The 22,336-nt window shown below is 35.1% G+C and overlaps 1 protein-coding gene and 1 pseudogene across 4 annotated transcripts in view; one reads left to right on the plus strand and one right to left on the minus strand.

Annotated features, from left to right (window-relative positions):
* Positions 1–1,179: 1,179 nt before the first annotated feature.
* On the minus strand, positions 1,180–2,784 carry LOC149550624 (UDP-glycosyltransferase 86A1-like; annotated as a pseudogene). The gene is made up of 3 exons (XR_016354300.1): positions 2,750–2,784; positions 2,239–2,655; positions 1,180–2,149 (listed from the first exon to the last, which is right to left on the minus strand). The product of XR_016354300.1 is annotated as a UDP-glycosyltransferase 86A1-like (transcript).
* A 281-nt stretch (positions 2,785–3,065) lies between these two features.
* The window catches only part of LOC149550625 (D-alanine-D-alanine ligase family), a 332,888-nt gene continuing 313,617 nt past the window's right edge, over positions 3,066–22,336 (plus strand). Inside the window, exon 1 of one of the 3 annotated variants that reach the window (XM_089793611.1) lies at positions 3,066–3,807. In XM_089793611.1, coding sequence (XP_089649737.1) covers positions 3,469–3,807 — 339 coding nt within the window. In that variant the 5' untranslated portion in view covers positions 3,066–3,468. The remainder of the gene's footprint in view (positions 3,808–22,336) is intronic. The other 2 variants (XR_016354220.1, XM_089793612.1) reach the window with 2 other exon arrangements.

The following is a 22,336-nucleotide window of genomic DNA, read 5'->3' on the forward strand; positions in this document are numbered from 1 at the left end:
ATAAACAATAAAGATAAAAATAATAAAACCATGACCAAAGGGTATTCAAAAATGATTTTGTGTGTAGATTGATATTTGTTATTTTAGTGTCGTAAGCATCTGCTAGTGTATTCATTGAGGCACTGACACGTATCGGACCAAAGCAATGATGGAAATGAAAGTGTTAAGTTCAAAGGAAGAAGGCCATTTTTGCCAACATATGTATTTGAAGAAGCCTTAAATTTGAAGTCATTCATAAGGAATTTTTAGGAGGACATGTATTTGGAAAAAAGCCTTGCATTTGAAGCCAATTTTTCCTAACATTATTACGTGTATAACAAAAGTTCAAAATATTGAATTTTAACACTTGATTTAGTGCACAGTAATGGCTTGGAAGGTACGGTGTTTTGTCATTGGACGAGATAGAGTAAGTAAACATGCAATAGATTGGAAAGTGAGTTTATATTGGGTTCAATATAGGTACAAGATATAAATTGTGAAGAACCCAAAAAAGAATCAAATTGAAAGAAAATGCTTGGATTCAATACATGTCGTGAGAGCAATTTCTCCCTATAGAGACAAATAAAAACAACCCTCTCAGAGAGGGAGAGTATGTAAAAAAGCGTGTTGATTATTCTCAAAGGGTTTTATCTCTTGTAAGATTGAATGCAATGATTTTAAGTGGAGGACTTGGTCATTACAAGCTAGTGATGCAATAGTGACCATATCCATGTCACCAGAGCAACATTGGTCAAGCCATCTGAATTCTTCAACTTAGATAATCAATTTTCACCCCACTATTCAAGAGGTAAAATTATGAGCGTCACAGGGATGTAAGCCACTCATTATCCATTTTTACATCAATGGGAAAATCAATGAATAATAAATTATGGAAAATGGAGACAATGGAAACAATAAGATAAAATTTAAATTTCCTATTGAAGGGATTTTCAACTGCCAATTAATTATTTATTAAGTGTGATGAAAATAATAGTCTTTGCCTTCAAAAAGGCAGGGACTAATAAAAAAATATAACAATATACTTGGATTTTAACAATAAATTCTTTTTATTTAGAATATTTATTTAGCCCATCTTCTTTTAATGATTTTAGTACCATTATAAAGGTGTTTTAAACTCGATGACAAACAAATTATGTCTTGTATGAACTAATGCACCAGGCTAGTATTTAAAATCAGAAATAATCAAGATAACATCTAGGTGTGGCTATTGCTATTACCATACTAAAACATGAAGTCATCATTGACATATACAACCACATAAAGTAGTTTTCACAGAAAAGAGAGAGCTTTGATCCAGTTATAAATCTAGACAAAACAATGCATTGCAGTTCAGTCAAAATATCACATGTCAAACTGAAAAGATTTGTGAATCAAGCAATTTATCATATTGCCTTGAATCTGTTCACCAGTAATTCAAAATTAGTTGCAGACTGTCCTTTACTCACTTCCTTCTTTGCCACGCCTCTTAATCTCTCTGCAGCTCTTCTCACTCTTACTCCCTCCTTCCCTTCTAGCAACAATCTAATATTTTCCTCTATTTCTTCACCTTTTATAATCCTATTCCCATCCTCTGCCTTTTTCACATCTAATCCAAACTTCCATTCCTCAGCCATTAGCCTGCTATTAGAGAACTGATCCACTATAAGTGGAAACCCCAACATGGGAACACTCGTCGAAATGCTCTCCGTAACGGCGTTCCATCCGCAATGGCTGAAAAACCCTCCCAACGCAGGATGTTTTAGAACCTCCGCCTGTGGAAACTAGGTTGCGATTAAGCCCCGCTCTTTACATTCCTCTAGAAATCCAGTCGACAACATCTCTAACAAATGACTGGCCTCTCTATCTGGATGAAATGCCCACATGAAATAGCACTCGCTCTTCATGAGTCCAGCAACTATTTCCCTTATCTGACCTCTCGACACGGTCATGAAGATGTCGAAGGAAACATAGATGAGTGTTTTGTGGTGCTGTATCTCAACGGCTTTGGAATCGTAGAAGGAATTCAACACAATCCAATCTGCCGTCCTCACATTGTCGAAGCATTCTGCTATTTCATTGTCCAAAGGAGACAGAGCGATCAATTCGTTTGAGAGGTCTGTTGGTTATAAAGGAAGCCACCCATAAATAAAATCCTTCCATCGTTCTAATCCTGCAACAAGATAATACCCCCCAAATCAATTTGTTATTCCTAAAAAACCCATAATCATGCAAGTGAAATCATTAGTTTAAGTTCCATACCCAGATTTAAGTGATAAAAGACGGAGAAACTTGTGATAGACATTGGTCAGAGCGAAACAAAGTGGAGAGACAGTCTATTTGCAATAGGAACAACCCACTTGATGAATACGTCGGTGACAATACATGTTGCAGGTGTTTCAGAGAGTTTGAGAGTTGTGAGGAGTTGAGCCACATGCGCTTGCATATTATTGAGCGACTGAAAAAATCTAGGCATGTTAGCAAACCTTTCGGATTACCCCACCACGCAGTCTGGAATGATTGCTGCCTGGAGGTTTGGGTCTTCTGTGAAAGGATTGTCGTCTACCTGTGTGAGTAGTGTGCCATGACTCGGTCACCACGAATGAAATAGGGAATTGGTGAGAGGCGAGCTTTAAGTTTTGGTGAGAGGCAGATCTTGAACTACCAAATTTATTACGCCTTTTTACTCACCGACTTTCTTCTCCACTCTCACATGTCATTATTGAACATTAATCATGGACAATTGTTTATCCTTATCCTTATTATCATTTACTGATAACCGTCGTATGCCTGCAAAGGCCATTCCATTTTCCTATGCTCCCTCCAGAGGTCAACACAACAATAACATTTAATGCTTACGAAATTTGATATTTTTTCTTGTCTATAAAATATTTAAACTACCAGGAAAAATACATAGGGCCAATTGATTTTTTTTAAAAATTATTCAAAAATTATTTTTAATAAATAATATTGCTAAACACTTTAGTTTATATCATGTATTCACCTTTTTAAAAAGAGATTAATAATCTAGGTGAAAACATAAGTCTACACAGGGACTAATAATTCCAAAGAGCAGAAGACATCGCCTCGTATCAAAAAATAACAATATATAATCCCTAACTTATCTGCTCCCACCAAAAAATTTAAACCAAGCCTAGCCAGGCCAAAAAAACAAACAATTGCTCGAGACACTTAACCAAAAAAAACAAAAAACAAACAAACATTGATCTCCGAATTTTGTAGCGAGCGTTCAAATAATGCGCCAGAACCCGCCCAATGAGGAAGCCGGCATTTATAAACGCCAAATGTTTATGCGTCAGACCAGCAATTTATAATTGCGTCGTTCCAGGGAATCTCGCGAACGTATCAAGTTGTTCCCATCATGTTGGTTATACCTTTCCTTTCCTTCTCAGCAATCTCTGCTTGAAAGGGTTTGAAAAGCTATCTGGCTGCTAATTTAGAACAATTACTGCTAAAAGTGGTCAGCCAGTCATGGCGGCTTCAGGGATGCTAAATAACATTTCAAAGCCAATGCGGATTCCAACAACGAAAGGATTCGGTGGAGAGACCAAATTAAGCAATTTTAAGAGCAATTTGAGCTCTTTTAATTCCAAACTGAGGGATACTTTAAGCTTACGTAGCCGATTTGAAGGCCGATCAAGTAAACGGAGTTTCAATGTTCGCGGGGCAGTTCAATTCGTAAGCGAACCTCCGGGTAAGGGTGACGAGAAGAAGAAGCGGGCGTTAAGAGTGGGGTTGATATGCGGCGGTCCGTCTGCTGAGAGGGGCATTTCGTTGAACTCTGCAAGATCAGTGCTCGATCATATCCAGGTCATTTATCTTCAATATTTTCACAGCTTATTTTATTTGACTCTTTTAGGTAGCTACAATTAGTAAGAGCCTTCCAAAGACTTGAATAGTCATGACTTGAGTTTATCGAGCTTTTTGACTGAACACCTCATTAACTTGCTTATCTCAAATAATTAAGCCCGCTATGAGACATAAGAGAGTTTCATTTAGAGGAATGAATATTAGTCGACTTGTAGTACTATTGAATAGAATCTCCTGACCTAACGCTTATGTTACTTCTTTCAACTAATTAGGGAGCCTTACATTTACTAAAAAAATTGGATATTCGTGAGTGTTTTACTCTAGTTGGAGTTGAAGGATTCAGTTTTGTGGTGGCAAAATTTTAGGGATTGTGAGGTAATGTCTAATTTTATTAAAATTAAATAAATGTTCAGTATTGTTTCTAGATTAGATTGTGTGGTGTTCATCCTCAGGCCGAAGAATGCTAGAGGAAAAGAAATGAGTATTCTTGTAGACCAATTAACTAAAGGAAGAGAGTGGGAGGAGAGACACAGTAAAGTTGGCACAGGAATCAAGGGCACTTAAGGAAGTTAGAGATTAACAGAAGGGTGGAAAATGAGAAAAGATGATAAAGCAAAAATAATTATGACAGAAAATGGAGAAGAGTGATGCAAAGATTTAAAAAACAATATTCTCCTTGGTGTTGGGGCCACCTTTAACCTCGCTCTGTTCTCCCATGCTCTTCTCTTTAGTTCTTCAGTATACAACAAAATTCTTTTCTTCTCCTCTAGCATTCTTCATCCCGGTGAAAAAAAACCCTCCGCACAATCTATCTTAGAAACAACATTGGACATAACTATGGATTGTGGAGGCCTAACATCATTAAATAATATAATGTATTCAGCTGTACTATAGTGTTCAAATAACTTAATAATATTTAAATTTTTATATGTTTAATAGAATATGTTGCTTTATTTTAAAAGGGATCTATCTGTCTTTCAAAATTTCTAGATATTTTTCAAATTATAAAAACTTGTGACCTGTTGGTAAAATGATTTGCCACTTTAATATTTTCAGTGAATTGTATGATGGAGAAGTGACAATATGCTCCCAATAGTTGGATTGATCACTTCCAGAGTATGAGCTTGCTTTGCGTTTGAGAGAGGCAACTCCCTCTTATGATCAATTTTTTTGATTTTTTGGATAGAGTTTACCTGAAAAAGAAAGTAAAACTTGACAGTCCTTAGGATCCTTACCACCATTTATACAAATGCTATCAAATTTTAACTAAGCAACCTGAATTCTATTCACTTCACCATTGGAGGTCAAAGTCCATGCATAAGAATATGATGGAAATCTGATTTATATGCAATATACATGCTTTGAAAGTACCAAAGAAGGATATACTATGATAAAACTCATAAATATACACAACCATTGCCTTTATGAAAAATGGGAATAAGATCACAAAATGTTATTATCATATCAGAAGACACACAACATTGCACATGATCACCTTACAACAATAGGACACTTCCAAAATGTCTTACATTCATTTGATGGAGTTATACAACTCAATTCTTGCTGTCCCAAAAAAACATAAATCCAAAACTCCCTACAGTATTCTCTGAATTCCTTTATATAGACTTGCCTCCTTGTAACTACCTTCTTTTATGAGTTAATAACTGTTATTTCCACAAATTGAATTAAGTCATTGACCATAAATTTTTGTGCAAAAAGAGTCAACTAATTAACCTTGTTGATTGTGTTTCCGGATTTAATTGTGTAAGTTTTTGTACCAACATTTTAGACCAGACTTCGTGATCATAATCTTTCCTGCTCTTTGTGCTCTCTTTCATCCTGATGATAAATTACGAAGTATGCTCCAAAAGGTTGGTGCAAAAACTTACACACAATCAACTCCATAAACACGAGCAACTACTTCATAGATTGTGGAAATCTGATGACATTAAAGTGACAGAAGTCACTATTTTAATGAAAAACAAGGAAAAGACGCTATACCGTTTGCTCTCTATGGGGTATATTGTTTTATACATAAAATACACAGGTGGATTCAAGCAAGAACATGAAAAACACAATAATTCAGAATAAACACATTGCACATACGATTGGCAGGATGATATTCTCTTTGTCAAAAAATGCCAATTTACATATATAAATCACCCGATGGTTGAGCATACCAAAAACTGTTTTCTACAACTTCCTAAAATTACTTAAGAACCAGTTATAATTACATTGCCATGACCAACCAAAACATAAAGTATTATTTATAATGACTAAACTATGGCTACCACCAAGGTTCCCAAAAAAGCCTAGCAAAAACTCAGTGAAAGCTTGGCAAATACTTTACAAAAAACTTGAGAACTTAAAAAATTACTTAACTTAAAATAGAAATGCACATTTTTTTAAAAATTCATGAGGAGATGCATTTCACGGGTCAGTAAATGAGTAAACAAAAGAAAGACGTTGAGTGTAGGTAAATTTAAATGCAAATTGGGTACAAAATGACATCCTCATGTGGAATGTGGATGGCTGGTAGACTGATAGTTTGAAGCATAACTAAAGTAGCAAATTGTCTTTGTAAAACTATAAGTAAATACAACATCAAAACAATCGACCTCTTCCGCTTCCTTTACCCAACTTGAGTAAAACTTTGGGAGGGGTAGGGAATCTAGTCCTAGGAATACTCTATGGTTTTGCTCGACACAATTGGGTGTGACTCAACCTCCATCTTGGATGTAGATGGTGCTGGCATTGGCAATGATGGCTCCTCATCATCCTCAACCTCCTCATCCTCCTCAATGTCATCTAGTTTTAATCCATACCCTCCTCCATAGCCCGCATCTCTAAATCATAGATCACATCCTCTGTAAATAGTGGAGGCTACTCCTATTATATCTCATTGCAAGGATCTGTGTTATTGAAATCAAGTGGACTAGCTACTGTCTCCTCTACCTTTGTGTTGTACAACTGAAGGTTATTTTTAACAAAGACAAGGTCATTGAGGTATTTCTGTACTAACTCGTTCCTTTACTTCTTGTGGATGGACTTGAACAAGCTCTAGTTGTGGTCACAAATGAATGAACTACATGTCTAGCATAAGATTTAAAGGACAAATTTTGCAGATTTGGGACATTTCTATCCCATTTTGCATCCAAGCATTTGCAAAATAAAATCTTGAAGAGTTAGAAGACAGGTGAAAACATATTTTATTTTTTATCCACTTATCATGCATGTGAGACTCCAAAATTTTAAATATTATGCCTGAGGTTTGAGTGCGTTTTCCTCTCTTGGCCCAGTCTGAAGAGAATAGCTTGCCCCTTGCATATAGTTGAGTTTCCAATTCAGACACAACGAGGTCTCTCACCTCAACTTTAGCTATCATCCTTGGAATGCATGTAGTGAGGCCCTTCATGACCTTAACCTTGGGATTTAAGAAGGATGGCGAGAAGTGAAATTGAGGGTTGAGGAAGTACCCTACTACTGCTAGAATATATAGTCCATTGATATAATTGAGAGGTGGGGGGGGCGTGGGGTGAATTAGTTATCCAACTATTATCACAATTATCAACCTTAAACAAACTTAACCATATGAGCAATATAAACTGAAACCACAACAAGATACTCATACACAATAACACTAGATATGTTAACTAGGGACACCCTTGATCAGAGGGAAAACCTCGGTGGGGATGGTACCCACAAGATGATGTACTAATATAAATATTCCTTTTTAGAGGGTGGACCCTGTTAGGAGTCTATGGATACATTCAATACATATGAGTCCCTGTTAGGAGACTTTGAATCCTTGTTAGGAGATTCCAACCCTGTTAGGAGTTGTGGAAGACAATTGGACCCACTACCCAAACAGCTTCAAGGGCAAGACCAATGAACCCACTGTCCAAATGATCTCTGTATTATTCCTTGTAAAATAATAGAAATAAAATGTACTTCCTTCCTCTTCCTCTATCCTGTCAACCGGACCTCTGCTCCTTCTGATCTTGCAACCAGATCACAACATTAGGGGACACACCCATTCAATATAAGGAATATAAAAGAGGATAACAAAGTCTGAAGACAAGGGAGATAGAACAGGAAGAATATAACATAAAGAGGAAGACTATTCAGATTTGGAATTCCCAGAGCATATTCCTGCACTCATTAGACCAAGATTGTAAGAGATCCAACAACTGAAAAATAGTCCATTTCCACATCATAAATCATACACAAGACAGAAAATGGTTTAGAGCATTTTGTATTTAATGACACGTCCGATCTAAGTACTGAATCAAAGAATATTGGAAAGAAGTGAAAGGAATCTTAAATTGTAAAGAGGAGTTTTCAGATATACTTATAGATAGACATCAAATTAATTCTGTTTCGGAAGGAACTCAATTACATTGTGCTGGACAATATACAAATGTCAGTCTTGTACCATTTATTATGAAGATGTTGCAACATACTTCCTAATCGTCAAACTATTGGCTGGGATTGATCATAAACAAAACATATTGATGTGTATTTCAGAGCCATCAACTTCATTCAGGGGTGATTCTTAAAGAGTAAAACAACGAATCTAGGAAACATTACAGAATAACATAGAATAAGAGAAGTGAGAAGGTATTTAAAATAATAAGAATTAAGTGTAAGAGGAATATAATAAAGCATAATAATTTGAGAAGATATTTAATTAGAAGAAATTTGAAATAGTAATATATTTCAACTGGATATTAAATAACTAATCTGTTAAAACGCCAGTTCATACATTCTCAAGTGAAAAATATATTCAAATATATTCATTTGTAAATTGTCCAATAATAAATTGGAGGCAATTAAAGAGTTCTACCAACAAGGGACATTACAGTGGTATCAGAGCATCGATCTTGCCATCCTGTGAGTGAAGGCTTATGGAAACGTACTAGAGAAGGACAAATAAAACTATAATGAACAACTTAGAAAATGAAGTGAGAACATATATGGAGCAAGCAAACCAGACCAACCAAACTATATTGAATCAAATGGAGAAATCAAATCAAGCCCTCCTGCAAGCATTACAAAACACGGGGAACTCCATTAATAACCTAAGGAATAACTCTTCCCACGTGAAAGATATGAGTTCAAATGAATCAGATGTTAACAAATCATCATCATCTAGAATTCCAAGACCTCCCTTCTTACCAAGAGAAGAAACTCAAAGGGAAGAGGAGGGAATAAACCAACCTATTAATAGCACAGTGGAGAATGCAAGAGCCTATGCAAACCTTGAACCCGAAATTAGGGAACTCATAACTTTTGCAGAGTTTTGTGAGGGTCAAAAACATGAAGTTCCTAAAAGAACAAGAAGATATGTTAATAAAGATCTGAAACACAAGGTAAACAAAGTGATATTGCCCAACTTTGATGGGTCAAGAAAAATGATAGCCCATGCTTGGCTTCAAAAATTAAACACATATTTTACTCTTAGCCCAATGATGGAAGAAGACACACTCCAATTTGCTATACTTCACTTAGAAGGCACGACACATGAATGGTGGTACAATGGGCTTCTCTCCTTAGGACATCAAAACATAAACTCATATTAGGAATTCTCCCAAAAACTGATAAAACGATTCAGCCAAGTTGAACCTGAATGGTACTTCAAAGAACTGACCCATTTAAAGCAGTACGGAACAGTGGAAGAATTCTCTAATGAATTCCAAAAACTTGCAGTCATGGTCGCAGATTTATCTCAAAAGAGGCATACATACCTATTTGTTGAAGGCCTAAAGGATTCTATCAAAAATATAGTTAACCCATTAGAACCTCAAACGGTGGAAGAAGCCATTCAGAAGGCTAGGAAAGTGGAATCTAATTCATCAAAAGAAAGATCTAAGAATTTCTCAACTAAGACGGAGCATAAAAATGAAGATTCGCACAAAGACCAAAAAGAGAAAGAATGTTATTTTTGTAAAGAGAAATGGAGCAGAGGACACCAATGCCAGAGTAAGGAGGCCCAAAAGCAAAAGGAGGATAAATTGGAGAAAGGCATATGTTTTAGATGCAGAGGCCCTTGGGAACCTGGACATAAATGTGACAAGAAAAATCAACTCTATCAAATAGAAGCAACACACAAAATAAATAATGAAGAGGCTTTAGAACAAGAGTGTGAACAGTGATCAAAAGAGGATATGGGACTAGAGAATTATTGAAGCTTCGAAGAAGTTCAACTTTGGTCATACTCTGATCTGGAAATGTAAATATCAAACAATACATACATGTAAATATTTTTATTAATAGAACTTTAATATTTAATAAAAGGAAAGAGTGGCAATTAAGGGAGAACTGCTCATGACACCCTATTGTTAGCACCTTCCTAAGAGGGCAATAAGGGAGAATAGCTAGGGCACCCTATTGCAGTAGTATATAGGGAGAACTGCGGTAAGGACACCCTATTGCTCTGTAATTAAGGGAGAACTGCTAGGGCACCCTATTGTAGAATTAATTAAGGGAGAATAGCTAAGGCACCCTATTGCAGTGGTATGTAGGGAGAACCGTGGTCAGGACACCCTATTGCTCTGTAATTAAGGGAGAACCGCTAGAGCACCCTATTACAGGAATAGTCGAGGGAGAACCGCTAAGGGCACCCTATTATAGTGATAGTAAAGGGAGAATTGCTAGCAGGGCACCCTACTACACTATGATTAGGGAGAATTGTTAAGGCACCCCACTACAGAAAAAATTATAGAGGCCTAGAATGAGATAAAGTCTCTCCTAAGGATTTAATAGGTATGGATAGTCTTTAGAGAGATATCCATAGAGGTGTTAGGGTGAGATAAAGTCTCTCCCAAGGATTATAAGATGGATGCATCCTAAAAGAGGCGTTCATAGAGGCCAAGGAAGAGATGAAGTCTCTCCTATGGATTAAAGACATAAATGAGACCTTAAAGGATATCCATAAGGTCTTGGACAAAGACAAAGCCACCCTGAGGAATTATAAGTGTACTCGTCAGGGGAAGAGAAAATGCATAACATGGAGCATAGAAGTACTATAATATATCAAGATAAGTTCTACCCTTTGAATCATTTATAAAATTTTACATTTAATATCATATTTAACGTTTTTGATCTCAAATTAAATTGTTGTTGCAAGATATACAAGTAATTCATATTGCTTGAGGACAAGCAATTTGAGGAAGGGCGGAGTGTCATGTACCCATATTTATAAGATTAAATAATAAAATTAAACTAAATTAATAATAGAATAAATAATAATATATTATTATTTTCTATTATAAATATAATATTTAAATAACACTTAAAATAATAAGATATTTGAGTACATAAATAATTTATACTGAGAAATAACGAACCTATTAAGAATCAATATAATCGTATATATAAATTAAAATTATGATAAAGATAAATGAATATAATTGTGTATATATATATATATATATAAAATACAACCTAAGAGATTATTAGTATATAACAATATAGTTTTAATATAAAGATAAAACAATATTAATTGAATCTTAAGTAATACTATTATTATATTCATTATAATTTATATAATAATAAATAATATTATGTTTTATTATATCAATATAAAATTTATAATAACATAAAGGAGGAATTTAAGAAGACTAAATTCTTCATAAAGAAACTAATACCGTCTGAGAGATTGTATGCCTTACGGCAAGACTGCAACCCATAACATTAGTCATAGTGTCATGGGATTGAAATAATTGGAGCGGCCGAATATCAATTGATGCTCAAGGCACGATATATAGAATACAACTAATGTGGATAACGTCTGCCACAAATGGATGTCGTACAATACTAGTGATAATAATAAAGGTCTTCGCTAAAGAATGATTTCAGAGATACATTGATTAATAGAAATGTCAAAATGCTAATTCGTGCATCGGGTCAACAAATATATGAATGGTGTAAATACTCACCATTAACAGATGAAAGCTTAGTTATTGAAAGACAACAAGAGATTTATTAAGAAAGAGATGATTACATAGAAGGATAAAAATAATAATCAAAGATTCACCACTTGTTGCTGTATGGACCAATATTAGGGGACACGCCCATTCAGTATAAGGAATATAAAAGAGGATAATAAATTCTGAAGACAAGGGAGATAGAACAGGAAGAATATAACATAAAGAGGAAGACTATTCAGATTTGGAATTCCCAAAGCATATTCCGGCACTCATTAGACCAAGATTGTAAGAGATCCAACAACTGAAAAACAGTCACTTTCCACATCATAAATCATACACAAGACAGCGAATGGTTTAGAGCATTTTGTATTTAATGACATGTCCGATCTAAGTACTGAATCAAAGAATATTGGAAAGAAGTGAAAGGAATCTTAAATTGTAAAGAGGAGTTTGCAGATATACTTATAGATAGACATCAAATTAATTCTGTTTCGGAAGGAACTCAATTACATTGTGCTGGACAATATACAAATGTCAGTCTTGTACCATTTATTATGAAGATGTTGCAACATACTTCCTAATTGTCAAACTATTGGCTGGGATTGATTGTAAACAAAACATATTGATGTGTATTTCAGAGCCATCAACTTCATTCAGGGGCGATTCTTAAAGAGTAAAACAACGAATCTAGGAAACATCACAGAATAACATAGAATAAGAGAAGTGAGAAGGTATTTAAAATAATAAGAATTAAGTGTAAAAGGAATATAATAAAGCATAATAATTTGAGAAGTTATTTAATTAGAAGGAATTTGAAATAGTAATATATTTCAACTGGATATTAAATAACTAATATGTTAAAACACCAGTTCATACATTCTCAAGTGAAAAATATATTCAAATTTATTCATTTGTAAATTGTCCAATAATAAATTGGAGGCAATTAAAGAGTTCTACCAACAAGGGACGTTACAGTCTGTAACTGCACATCACCAGACAATCAAACCATTGTCCATACCATAAAGATCTCTGTTTGCTACTCAGCTAGTCTCTACTCTTCCCTATACCTTAGGAGATGTTTATCATGCATTTTCTCCCCCATTGACATCAATGTCAAAGGCCTCAATCTTAGTGTTACAACATACCAATTATTAAATACCAAGTCTTCAGCTAGCTCGAGTGGCCAAAGACACTATTCAAAACCAAATACTAAGAGTCCTCAATAACTCTGCTCATCACAAATACTCCCCTATACGGGAAGCATCGGCATCCAGTCTAGGCTAACAATAGTACTTTGTACCAGTGGACTGATGCACTCTCTGTATCATCTACTTAAAAGTAGGCAAGGGCATAACCCCAAGCATACCTCTCAAGTACTCAAATGTATCTTTAGGCAAAGGCTTCGTAAAGATATCTGCAATCTGATCTTTAGTACTCACATACTCCAATTTGATCTCCTTTTCTACTGCTTTCTCTCTCAACACATATATTTAATAGATACATGCTTAGTCTTAGAATGCAATACATGAATCTTAGACATACTCACTCTACTTGTGTTATCACAGTAAATGATAACAGGTTCTTCAAACTAAATTTTGATATCCTTCAACATCTGCTTCATCCACATAACTTGATTACAGTTATTTGCTGCTGCAACATACTCTGCCTCAGTTGTACTTTGAGAAATGCAATTTTGCTTCTTGCTCAGCTAAGAAACCAATCTTCCTCCAAGAAAGAATGCTCCACCATTGGTACTCTTCTTGTCATCCATACTGCTTGCCCAGTCTGCATCAGTATATGTATATAGAGTGAAATTACTTGATCTATCATATCAAATTCCATAGTCAGATTATGCTTTCAAATATTTGAATATTCTCTTTACTATTGCAAAATGATACTCCTTAGGATCAACTTGAAATCTAGCTACAATCCCAACTGCATTTGCTATATCTGGTTTGGTGTGAGTCAGATATTGCAAACCTCCAATCATGGATCTGTATTTTTGCTCTACTGCAGGTGTCTCATCTTTGCTGGATAACTTGTGACCAGTTATCATAGGTGTACCAATAGGTTTACAACTTTCTAAACCAAACCTTTTCAACAAGTCATTTAGGTACTTAGCTTGTGAAATGAAAATACTATCACTGTTTTGTACAATCTGCAATCCTAGAAAAAACTTCATTTCTCCTATCATGCTGATTTCAAACTCATTCTTCATCTCTTCAACAAACTTATCACTTACTTCATCATTAACTCCAAAAATGATGTCATCAACAAATATTGCTATTATTAGCAAACCATTCTCAACTTCTTTCAAATACAAGTTACTATTTGCCGTACCTTTAGCAAATCCAAGCTTTACCAAATAATTGTCCAACTTTGCATACCAGGTTCTAGGTGCTTGCTTTAGACCATATAGAGCTTTCTTTAGTTTGCATACCATGTCTTTGTCTTTTGATAAAGGAAAACCTTCAGGTTGCTCAATATATACCTCTTCTTCAAGTTCTCCATTCAGGAAGGCTGATTTGATATCCATCTGATAAATCTTGAACTTCTTATTTGCCGCATAAGCCAAAAACATCCTTACTGCTTCCATTCTAGCTACAGGTGCATATGTCTCCTCATAGTCTATGCCTTCTTGCTGTGACTATCCCTTGCATACAAGTCTAGCCTTGTTCGTCACAACTTCGCCTTGCTCATTCATCTTGTTTCTGAATACCCATTTGGTTTCTATCGCATTCTTGTTCTTACGTCTAGGAACTAACTCCCAACTATCATTCTTCACAATCTGATCTAATTCTTCCTTCATTGCTTGAATCCAATGATCATCTTTGCATGCTTCATCTGTGCTCTTAGATTCAACTTGAGATATCAAACATATATCCTCATTTACTCTGTTTCTTGTCATTACACCTTTGTCTTTGCTTCCAATTATCTGCTCAGGAGGATGATTCTTTGTTAGATTCCTGTTAGAGGTAGGAGTTGACATCTCAACTCTTATCTCTTCTCTAGGTTCAGATCTTTGCTCTCCTCTTTGCTCAACAATTAGCACATCATTTTGCAAATCATTTTTAGTCTCAATGAAAACTTCAGCATTGTGTCTAACAATTCTAGAATTATCTTCTTCTTCATCTGAATTATAATCTAGCATCTTTTCCTTAGTTCCAATTTTTTCATCAATCCTTACATTTGCGCATTCAACTATTGTCTTAGTTCTATAGTTAAAACATCTGTATGCCTTTCTTTTCAATGAATAACCAAGAAACATACCTTCATCATTTCTTGGATCAAACTTACCAATGTCATCATCTCTCTAAATATAACATTTGCTTCCAAATATTCTAAAATACTTAACTGATGGTGAATGACCAAATCATAGTTCATAAGGTGTCTTTTTCATACCTTTTCTGATTTGTACTTTGTTTAGAGTGTATACTACTGTATTGATTGCTTCTCTCCAAAATGTCTTAGAAACATCATTCTCAAACAACATCGCTCTTGCTGCTTCTGCTAATGACCCATTCCTTCTTTCAGCAATCCCATTCTGCTTAGGTGTTCTAGGTGAAGACAGGCTGTCTTTTGATTCCATTCTCTTCACAAAATATGTTAAACTCTCTAGAGGTGAATTCTCCTCCTCTATCAGATCTCAAACACTTTATCTTAACACCAGATTTATTCTCAACTCTATTCTTAAATATCTTAAACTTGTCAAAAGCTTCAAATTTCTCTTTAAGAAATGCTACCCACATCATTCTAGTGAAATCATCAACAAAAATCATAAAGTACCTTTCACCATAGAATCCTCTTGTTCTAGAAGGACCACTTAGATTTGTGTGAACGATCTCAAACTTCTTTGTGGTAGTGAACTTCTTGCTAGGAAATGATACTTTCTTCTGTTTTGCCAAAATACATTCTTTACACACAACATCAGTAGGCTTTGTGATCTTAGGCAAGTCTCTGACTGCAAATGTGCTACTAACCTTCACAATATTATCAAAGTTTATGTGACAAAATCTTCTATGCCACAATCAATTGTTGTCCACTTTAGCTACCAAACATGTCATTTCAGTAGGGTTCAATTGAAATACATTACCTTTGGATCTTGTGCCTGTTCCAATCAGCTTACCATCTCTATCTTTAATAATGCAGGTCTTCTCAGTAAATTGCAACTAATAACCTTTGTCCACCAATTGTCCAACACTCAACAAGTTATGCTTCAATCCATCAACAAAATAAACATCATCAGTTTTAGTTTTACCATCAAGAGTAATGGATCTAATTTTTGTTATATGATAGGCTGCATTGTTACCAACTCTAACAATACCTCCATCATGATTCTTGAACTTAACAAACTTATTCATATTACCAGTCATGTGATGTGAACAACCGCTGTCTATTATCCAATCAGATTTTTTTTTCCACTTGGGAAACTAGAGCTCTTTCTTCTCTAATATCTCTATCAAGATCATCTTCCTTGATAGCCACAAATCCCAAATCTTCATCACTTTCACTTTGACCTTTCTCATCAAATTCTTCATCTTCATTTGCATACAAACAATTTCTATCTCTATCTCTTCTAGGCTTAAACATTCGCTTATACTTTTTCTCTCGTTTGGGACATTTAGATGCATAATGACCAAATTCATCAGAAGTCCAACATTACAAATTTTTCTTACCATCTTTTTCTCTTCTCACAAGAAGGGCTATTCCTTCCTCAATCTTCTTGTCTTCATCAGATCTGTTGCTACCAACAAAATCTCCAGGTGTGCTTGCACTCCTTGTCAGATTAGGTCGAATGTTTAGGGCATTGAAAGTTGTTTCGACTCTAGCTAGATTTCCAAACTGTCTCAAATCTACTTTTGTAGATTCTAATCTTTCAAGCAACATTTCCTTTGTGAAATCTTTAGTGCAGGGCATTACTAGCTGAATCATCAGAGCTACTTGCTTGAATGGTGGTGTCAAACTTTTCAAGATCTTCTATATTACTTCATCTTCTTCCTTGGCTCCACCATGAGATCGAATTCTTGCAACAATTTTTGATATTCTACCAATATAGCTTCTTACAGATTCATCTTCCATCATCTTAGCATTTTGAAATGCACATATCCAATTCTACATTCTCATTCTCTTTGCATGTGTATCACCTTCAAAAGTAGATTCTAATGCTTTCCAAATTTCATACGATGTTTCAAGTGACTTTACCTGACTGTATTAATTCTCTGGAAGAGCTGATAGTAGAGCTTCTCTAGCACTCATGTTACATATGAATAAATCTCTCTCATCTTCACTGCATCCTTCAAGCTTTTCTTCTTCAACAATTTTCTTCTTACTCTTTGTCAAAATCCAATATCCCGGACCCATGCACAACAAATGAGTCTTCATCTTCTCCTTCCAAGTGTCATAGTTGGCCCCATCAAATCTAGGACTATCTTTTTTGAAAAGATTTGCCATCGATCTCCCAAAGCTGTTAAGCTTATCCTTCAAGGACCTGATGCTATGATACCAATTGTTAGAATATATAGTCCATTGATATATTGAGAGGGGGCGGGGTGAATTAGTTATCCAACTATTATCAACCTTAAACAAACTTAACCATATGAGCAATATAAACTGAAACCACAACAAGATACTCCTACACAATAACACCAAATATGTTAACTAGGGAAACCCTTGATTAGAGGGAAAACCTTGGTGGGGATGGTACCCACAAGATGATGTACTAATATAAATATTCCTTGTTAGAGGATGGACTCTATTAGGAGTCTATGAATACATTCAATACATATGAGTCCCTATTAGGAGACTTTGAATCGCTGTTAGGAGATTCCAACCCTGTTAGGAGTTGTGCCAACCTTGTTAGGAGTTGTGGAAGATAACTAGACCCACTGCCCAAACAGCTTCAAGGGCAAGACTAATGAACCCACTCTCCAAATGATCTCTGTATTATTCCTTATAGAATAATAGAAATGAAACGTACTTCCTTCCTCTTCCTCTGTCCTGTCAATCGGACCTCTGCTCCTTTTGATCTTGTAACCAAATCACAACTCTCACATCCAATAATCCTTTGGATCGCTTACTCGCATTCAATAAGCACTCTGCTCCTTTTCTCACTTTGCACTTTAATAGATTTCTCACATTTACAAACAAGGAAAACATCTTTCCTTTATACCACATCTTCATAATAATTCCTTGAGTCGGCCTTGAGGCTTTCCGAATTAATTATAATAAGATAATTAATTAATTACAATTACAATAGCATTGTCGGCTCATAGTCTATATAGAACTTCACATGTGCGATACTTGGGCTTGCGCACTCGCTGATGTCATCAACAGACTGTCCTTTGTCATTGCCTGATTGCGCATCTTCTTACTACATCTCAGATGTAACTTAGTAAACAAATATCAGGAACTGCTTTCCCAATACTCTGTCTCTGAACTACTCTTTGTAAATCAGGTACAACTTTCGTATGTTTTCGACTTAGACTCTGCGCACTCGATCACGTCATTAGGACATTGTGTCGAACATGTCTATAATTGCGCATCACTAGACCATCAAACCATTGTCCGTACCATTAAGATCTCTGTCTGTTACTCAGCTAGTCTTTATAGATACCATGCTATGTTGACATCAATGACAAACACAATCATGAATGCAACATGTCAATACTCTCCAATGCTTAGGATACTCCCCAAAGTAGTATCATCAGCATTCATGCTAACAACTACATGAATGAGTTGGTTGAGTTGATTGTTTGATTTCCTATTGATAATTTTCCCATATGGGCTCAAATTTGAGGTTTTCCCCCCTATAGTAATTTTGGATAGACTCTTTGGCCCTATCTGTGGCCTTATAAAGAAGACCTCATTGGTGTTTGATTCCCATCTACCAACTGAAGAATTCTAACCAAGGGCAATGACACCTACAATTGAAAAATACAAGAAGATTAATCATTAAAATTATAAAATAATAATGAAAGACTTGAATACAAAAAAGTAAATATTTAAGTTTTCAAGTTACCTTCACAATCTCTATAGCTTTCTATGCAAATTAGTTGTTGAAGACAACGATTGAAACCTTCTCAGTCTCTCCATTAAGCTTCTTCAAATAACTTGAGTCTAGCCATGCTCGACTCTCAAACATTTTCTTCAAAGCCATCAAAGAAGTAAGAATGCTTTGCAACGTTAACAAAATTGTTGCAAACTTTGTGACACTTGCTCCTACCAACTCCTTCACTTGGGTGTGTTTTCTCATCTAGCGAAGAACCCAAGGGTGATTGTAGATGTATTTTATGATTTTCCTTGCATCCTTTACAACTGGTCTCACCCAATCTAGTTTTTTTATTTCTGCCAAAGGAGGTCAATGAGATGTGCTGCTCAAGGTGTCCAAAAAAGTGTATTATATTTTTCTTGGAAGATTTTACCAGCTACCACATATGCTGTTGCATTATTGGTTATGATTTGCACCACATTATCAATTCCCATCTCCATTACAAATTGCTCTAGCTTTAGAGCCGAAGTTTTAACAATCTTCACCTTGTTGGAGACATCTACAGATTTCAAGAACACCACATCATCCTTCCAAGAAACGAAAAAATTAACAATGATGATTTTTGCATCCATCAACCTATCAGAAAGAATGGTACAGCTAAATTGTTTCCGTTCTATTCTTTGCTCTTCTACCACTTCTTTTGCCCTAGCAACTGCATTTGTGAGCAACCTATGATTACAAAATAAAATAATGTTAAGTACAAAATTTTGATAAAAAAAAATTAAATTCAATAGAAAATAGTAATTACTCTAAATAAAAAAAGAACATAAATTTAGTCTACAGTCTAAAAGCCAAAACTCAAAATAAGTTCTCAAGGTTCAAAACGAAAAATAAAAAGTTAAAATATTTTAAAATTAAAACAAGTGAATGGACTTGCCACTCAAGTCAATGCAAGAAAGTGCCTTGTAGTCTTTTCTTGCCATAATCATTGTAGTAATCACCTTAAGCCAATATGGATTTTCTGCCACATTGGAAGGGATGTTGTTGAAGCACCAGAATTCAACACAAGCAATGTCTACTTCTTGTGATGCACCTCTCTATTCCTCCTAGTTCCCTACAATGATGGCTGGGCTCCAAGTCTGTTTGTGTGCACAAAATATTTATTAGACCGTACTTTCGTTAGACTGTACTTTCGGCATCGTTGGCGACACTCTACTAAAAGTAGCGTGAGTGGTGGTCAAAGGGGTGGTGGATTTGTGGATATGCATGCCACGAAGAAAGCCCACTATGCCTCAAGTGCAGTCTTTTCTTGTTCAAGGTTGATCATAACACCGAGAGATTCGTCTATGCATGCTCTCATGGCTGGTTTTGCCCTTTTTATTTGCAATCTTTCCTCTTCTTGGGCAGCAAACAAAACATTAACTTTTTTTTTTTTTTTTCATTTGTGGTCTTCTCACAAACCCTCACATCATGCTTTGTGGTTCTTGCAAAGTGGTATTTCAAGTGGTGTATGCCTCCATAGATTATTGTTTCCAACTTGATGCAAATTATGATATTATGTTTCGATCCTTCAAAGGTACACCTCTAATCCTTAGCTCTAGTCCCTTTAGGATGCATGCCTATGCATGCCTACATATCTAGTGGGGCATACCTACGTCACAAGGTTCGTCAAATTCTCGGCTTCAGGTTTGAAATTTGTGGAATCCTAAAAAATGTAAAAAAAATTGCTAAAATTTTTCATAAAATTTGTATGGAACTGTTTTCATGTTTTTTTTGCAGGAAATCACATAATATTTGAGTGATTTTTAGGCTTTTTTTGGCAAATGAAAGTTTATAAAATAATGCACTTCGTTTGCTAAAAATGCAACCCTCTGAAGCTTGGGTATGTAAAGGTTTGAGGGATCTCTGATAAAGATAAACTAAATCTCTTTTGATGCAATATCAATATACTGATATAGATATTATCAGTACTGTATATACATATATGAACACAATTGAATCTGGTTCTGATTAATAATAACAATGTGCTCTTGATATGGTAAGTTTATCGATAGTATTTCTGATCACAGTCTGAACTATATATATCTTTGACAGGTTTGAGTGTGGCAACAATATTACTTGATTATTATCGCTGGAAAAGAGCAGATCATTGCTGTGTAATTGATAATCTCATTCATCCAGTGATTGGTGATTATGTATGAGAAGTAGAAATGCATGTCCTGTAGGGACATGACTATATGTGGCCAATAGCCATGAACAGTCATAACCCTACGAGGTCACGAACTTCTAATAAACTAACTGTTTCAATAACAAACTAACAATAATCAGGCACCGATTATGATTAAGTATACGACGATTAGTAAACATATATTAGAGATACTTTATATATATATATATATATTTATATCTATGTGAGGAAATCATAGATCATATACTTAGCATATATGCAAACTTCACTTCTTCTGAAGCTACACATTAACACTCCCTCTTAGCAAGGTAGAAGTGAAATATCAATCATATTTGACAAACCTTAACAAGATATCAATATTAATGATATCCACACACATAAAAGATTATCTGACTTTTAACACTTTGAAATAGTGACTTGTTAAATAATCATAATCACAATGTTATAAACACTATCATAACATGTATTATGATCTCTGGCATTCCGGATCAACAATAAGAGTTATCATAATACGTTCGTTATTAATGACTTTCGGTGTATCCGAAACAATAACATAATTTGTCATGATAATAAGCCTATCATTTGTAAGATCGTCACCTTACAATGATTACCTTCTGAATATGTATGTCTATGAAAGATCGTTATCTTTCATTACATATCTGCAACTATTCAATTAGAAGGATATACACACATATAAAATTAAAACTCAAATTCAATATTCAAAATTACAGTTTGATCATACCAAGTTTTCCTCTGAGAAATTCCAATTTAACCTTAGCAAGAGGTTTGGTAAGAGCATCCGCTGTTTGCTCATTTGTACTTACGTACTCTAGTTTGATAATAATGATAAGGCATCTTAGTATGCTTAGATCGATTGTGGAAAACTGGATTTATTGAAAGTTTAATACAACTTTGATTATCACAGTGAATGATAGTTGGCTTCTAAGGTTTTTTAAACAACCTAACTAGCAACTTCCGCAACCATACTGCTTCTATGGCTCCCATGGACGAGGCTATATATTTTGCTTCAGTGGAGCTTAAGGCAATTGAAGATTTTTTCTAGCTAAACCAAGAAATCATTGCAGATCCAAGACTGAAACAACATCTTGCAGTACTCTTACATTCAATAGAGCTGTCGGCCCAGTCAGAAGCTGAATATCCTTGAAGATTGATTTCAACTTGATCATATTTGAGTCCCACACCAACTGAACCTCTTAGGTATCGTAAGATTGCTTAGCTGCCATAAGACGTATTGTCTTTTGTTCACACATGAATTGACTTAATGTATTAGTTGCATAACAGATATCAGGACGAGTATTAACCAAGTACATTAGTGATCCGATGATCTGCCTGTAGTAAGTAGGATTAGTAGGTTCAGATTCAAATCCGTCATTCTTCAGTTTCTATAAGTTAGCTTCCATA

This window comes from Cupressus sempervirens, chromosome 7 (genome assembly GCF_028749045.1).
Source record: "Cupressus sempervirens isolate cs-2001-9-10 chromosome 7, ASM2874904v1, whole genome shotgun sequence".
Lineage (NCBI taxonomy): Eukaryota > Viridiplantae > Streptophyta > Pinopsida > Cupressales > Cupressaceae > Cupressus > Cupressus sempervirens.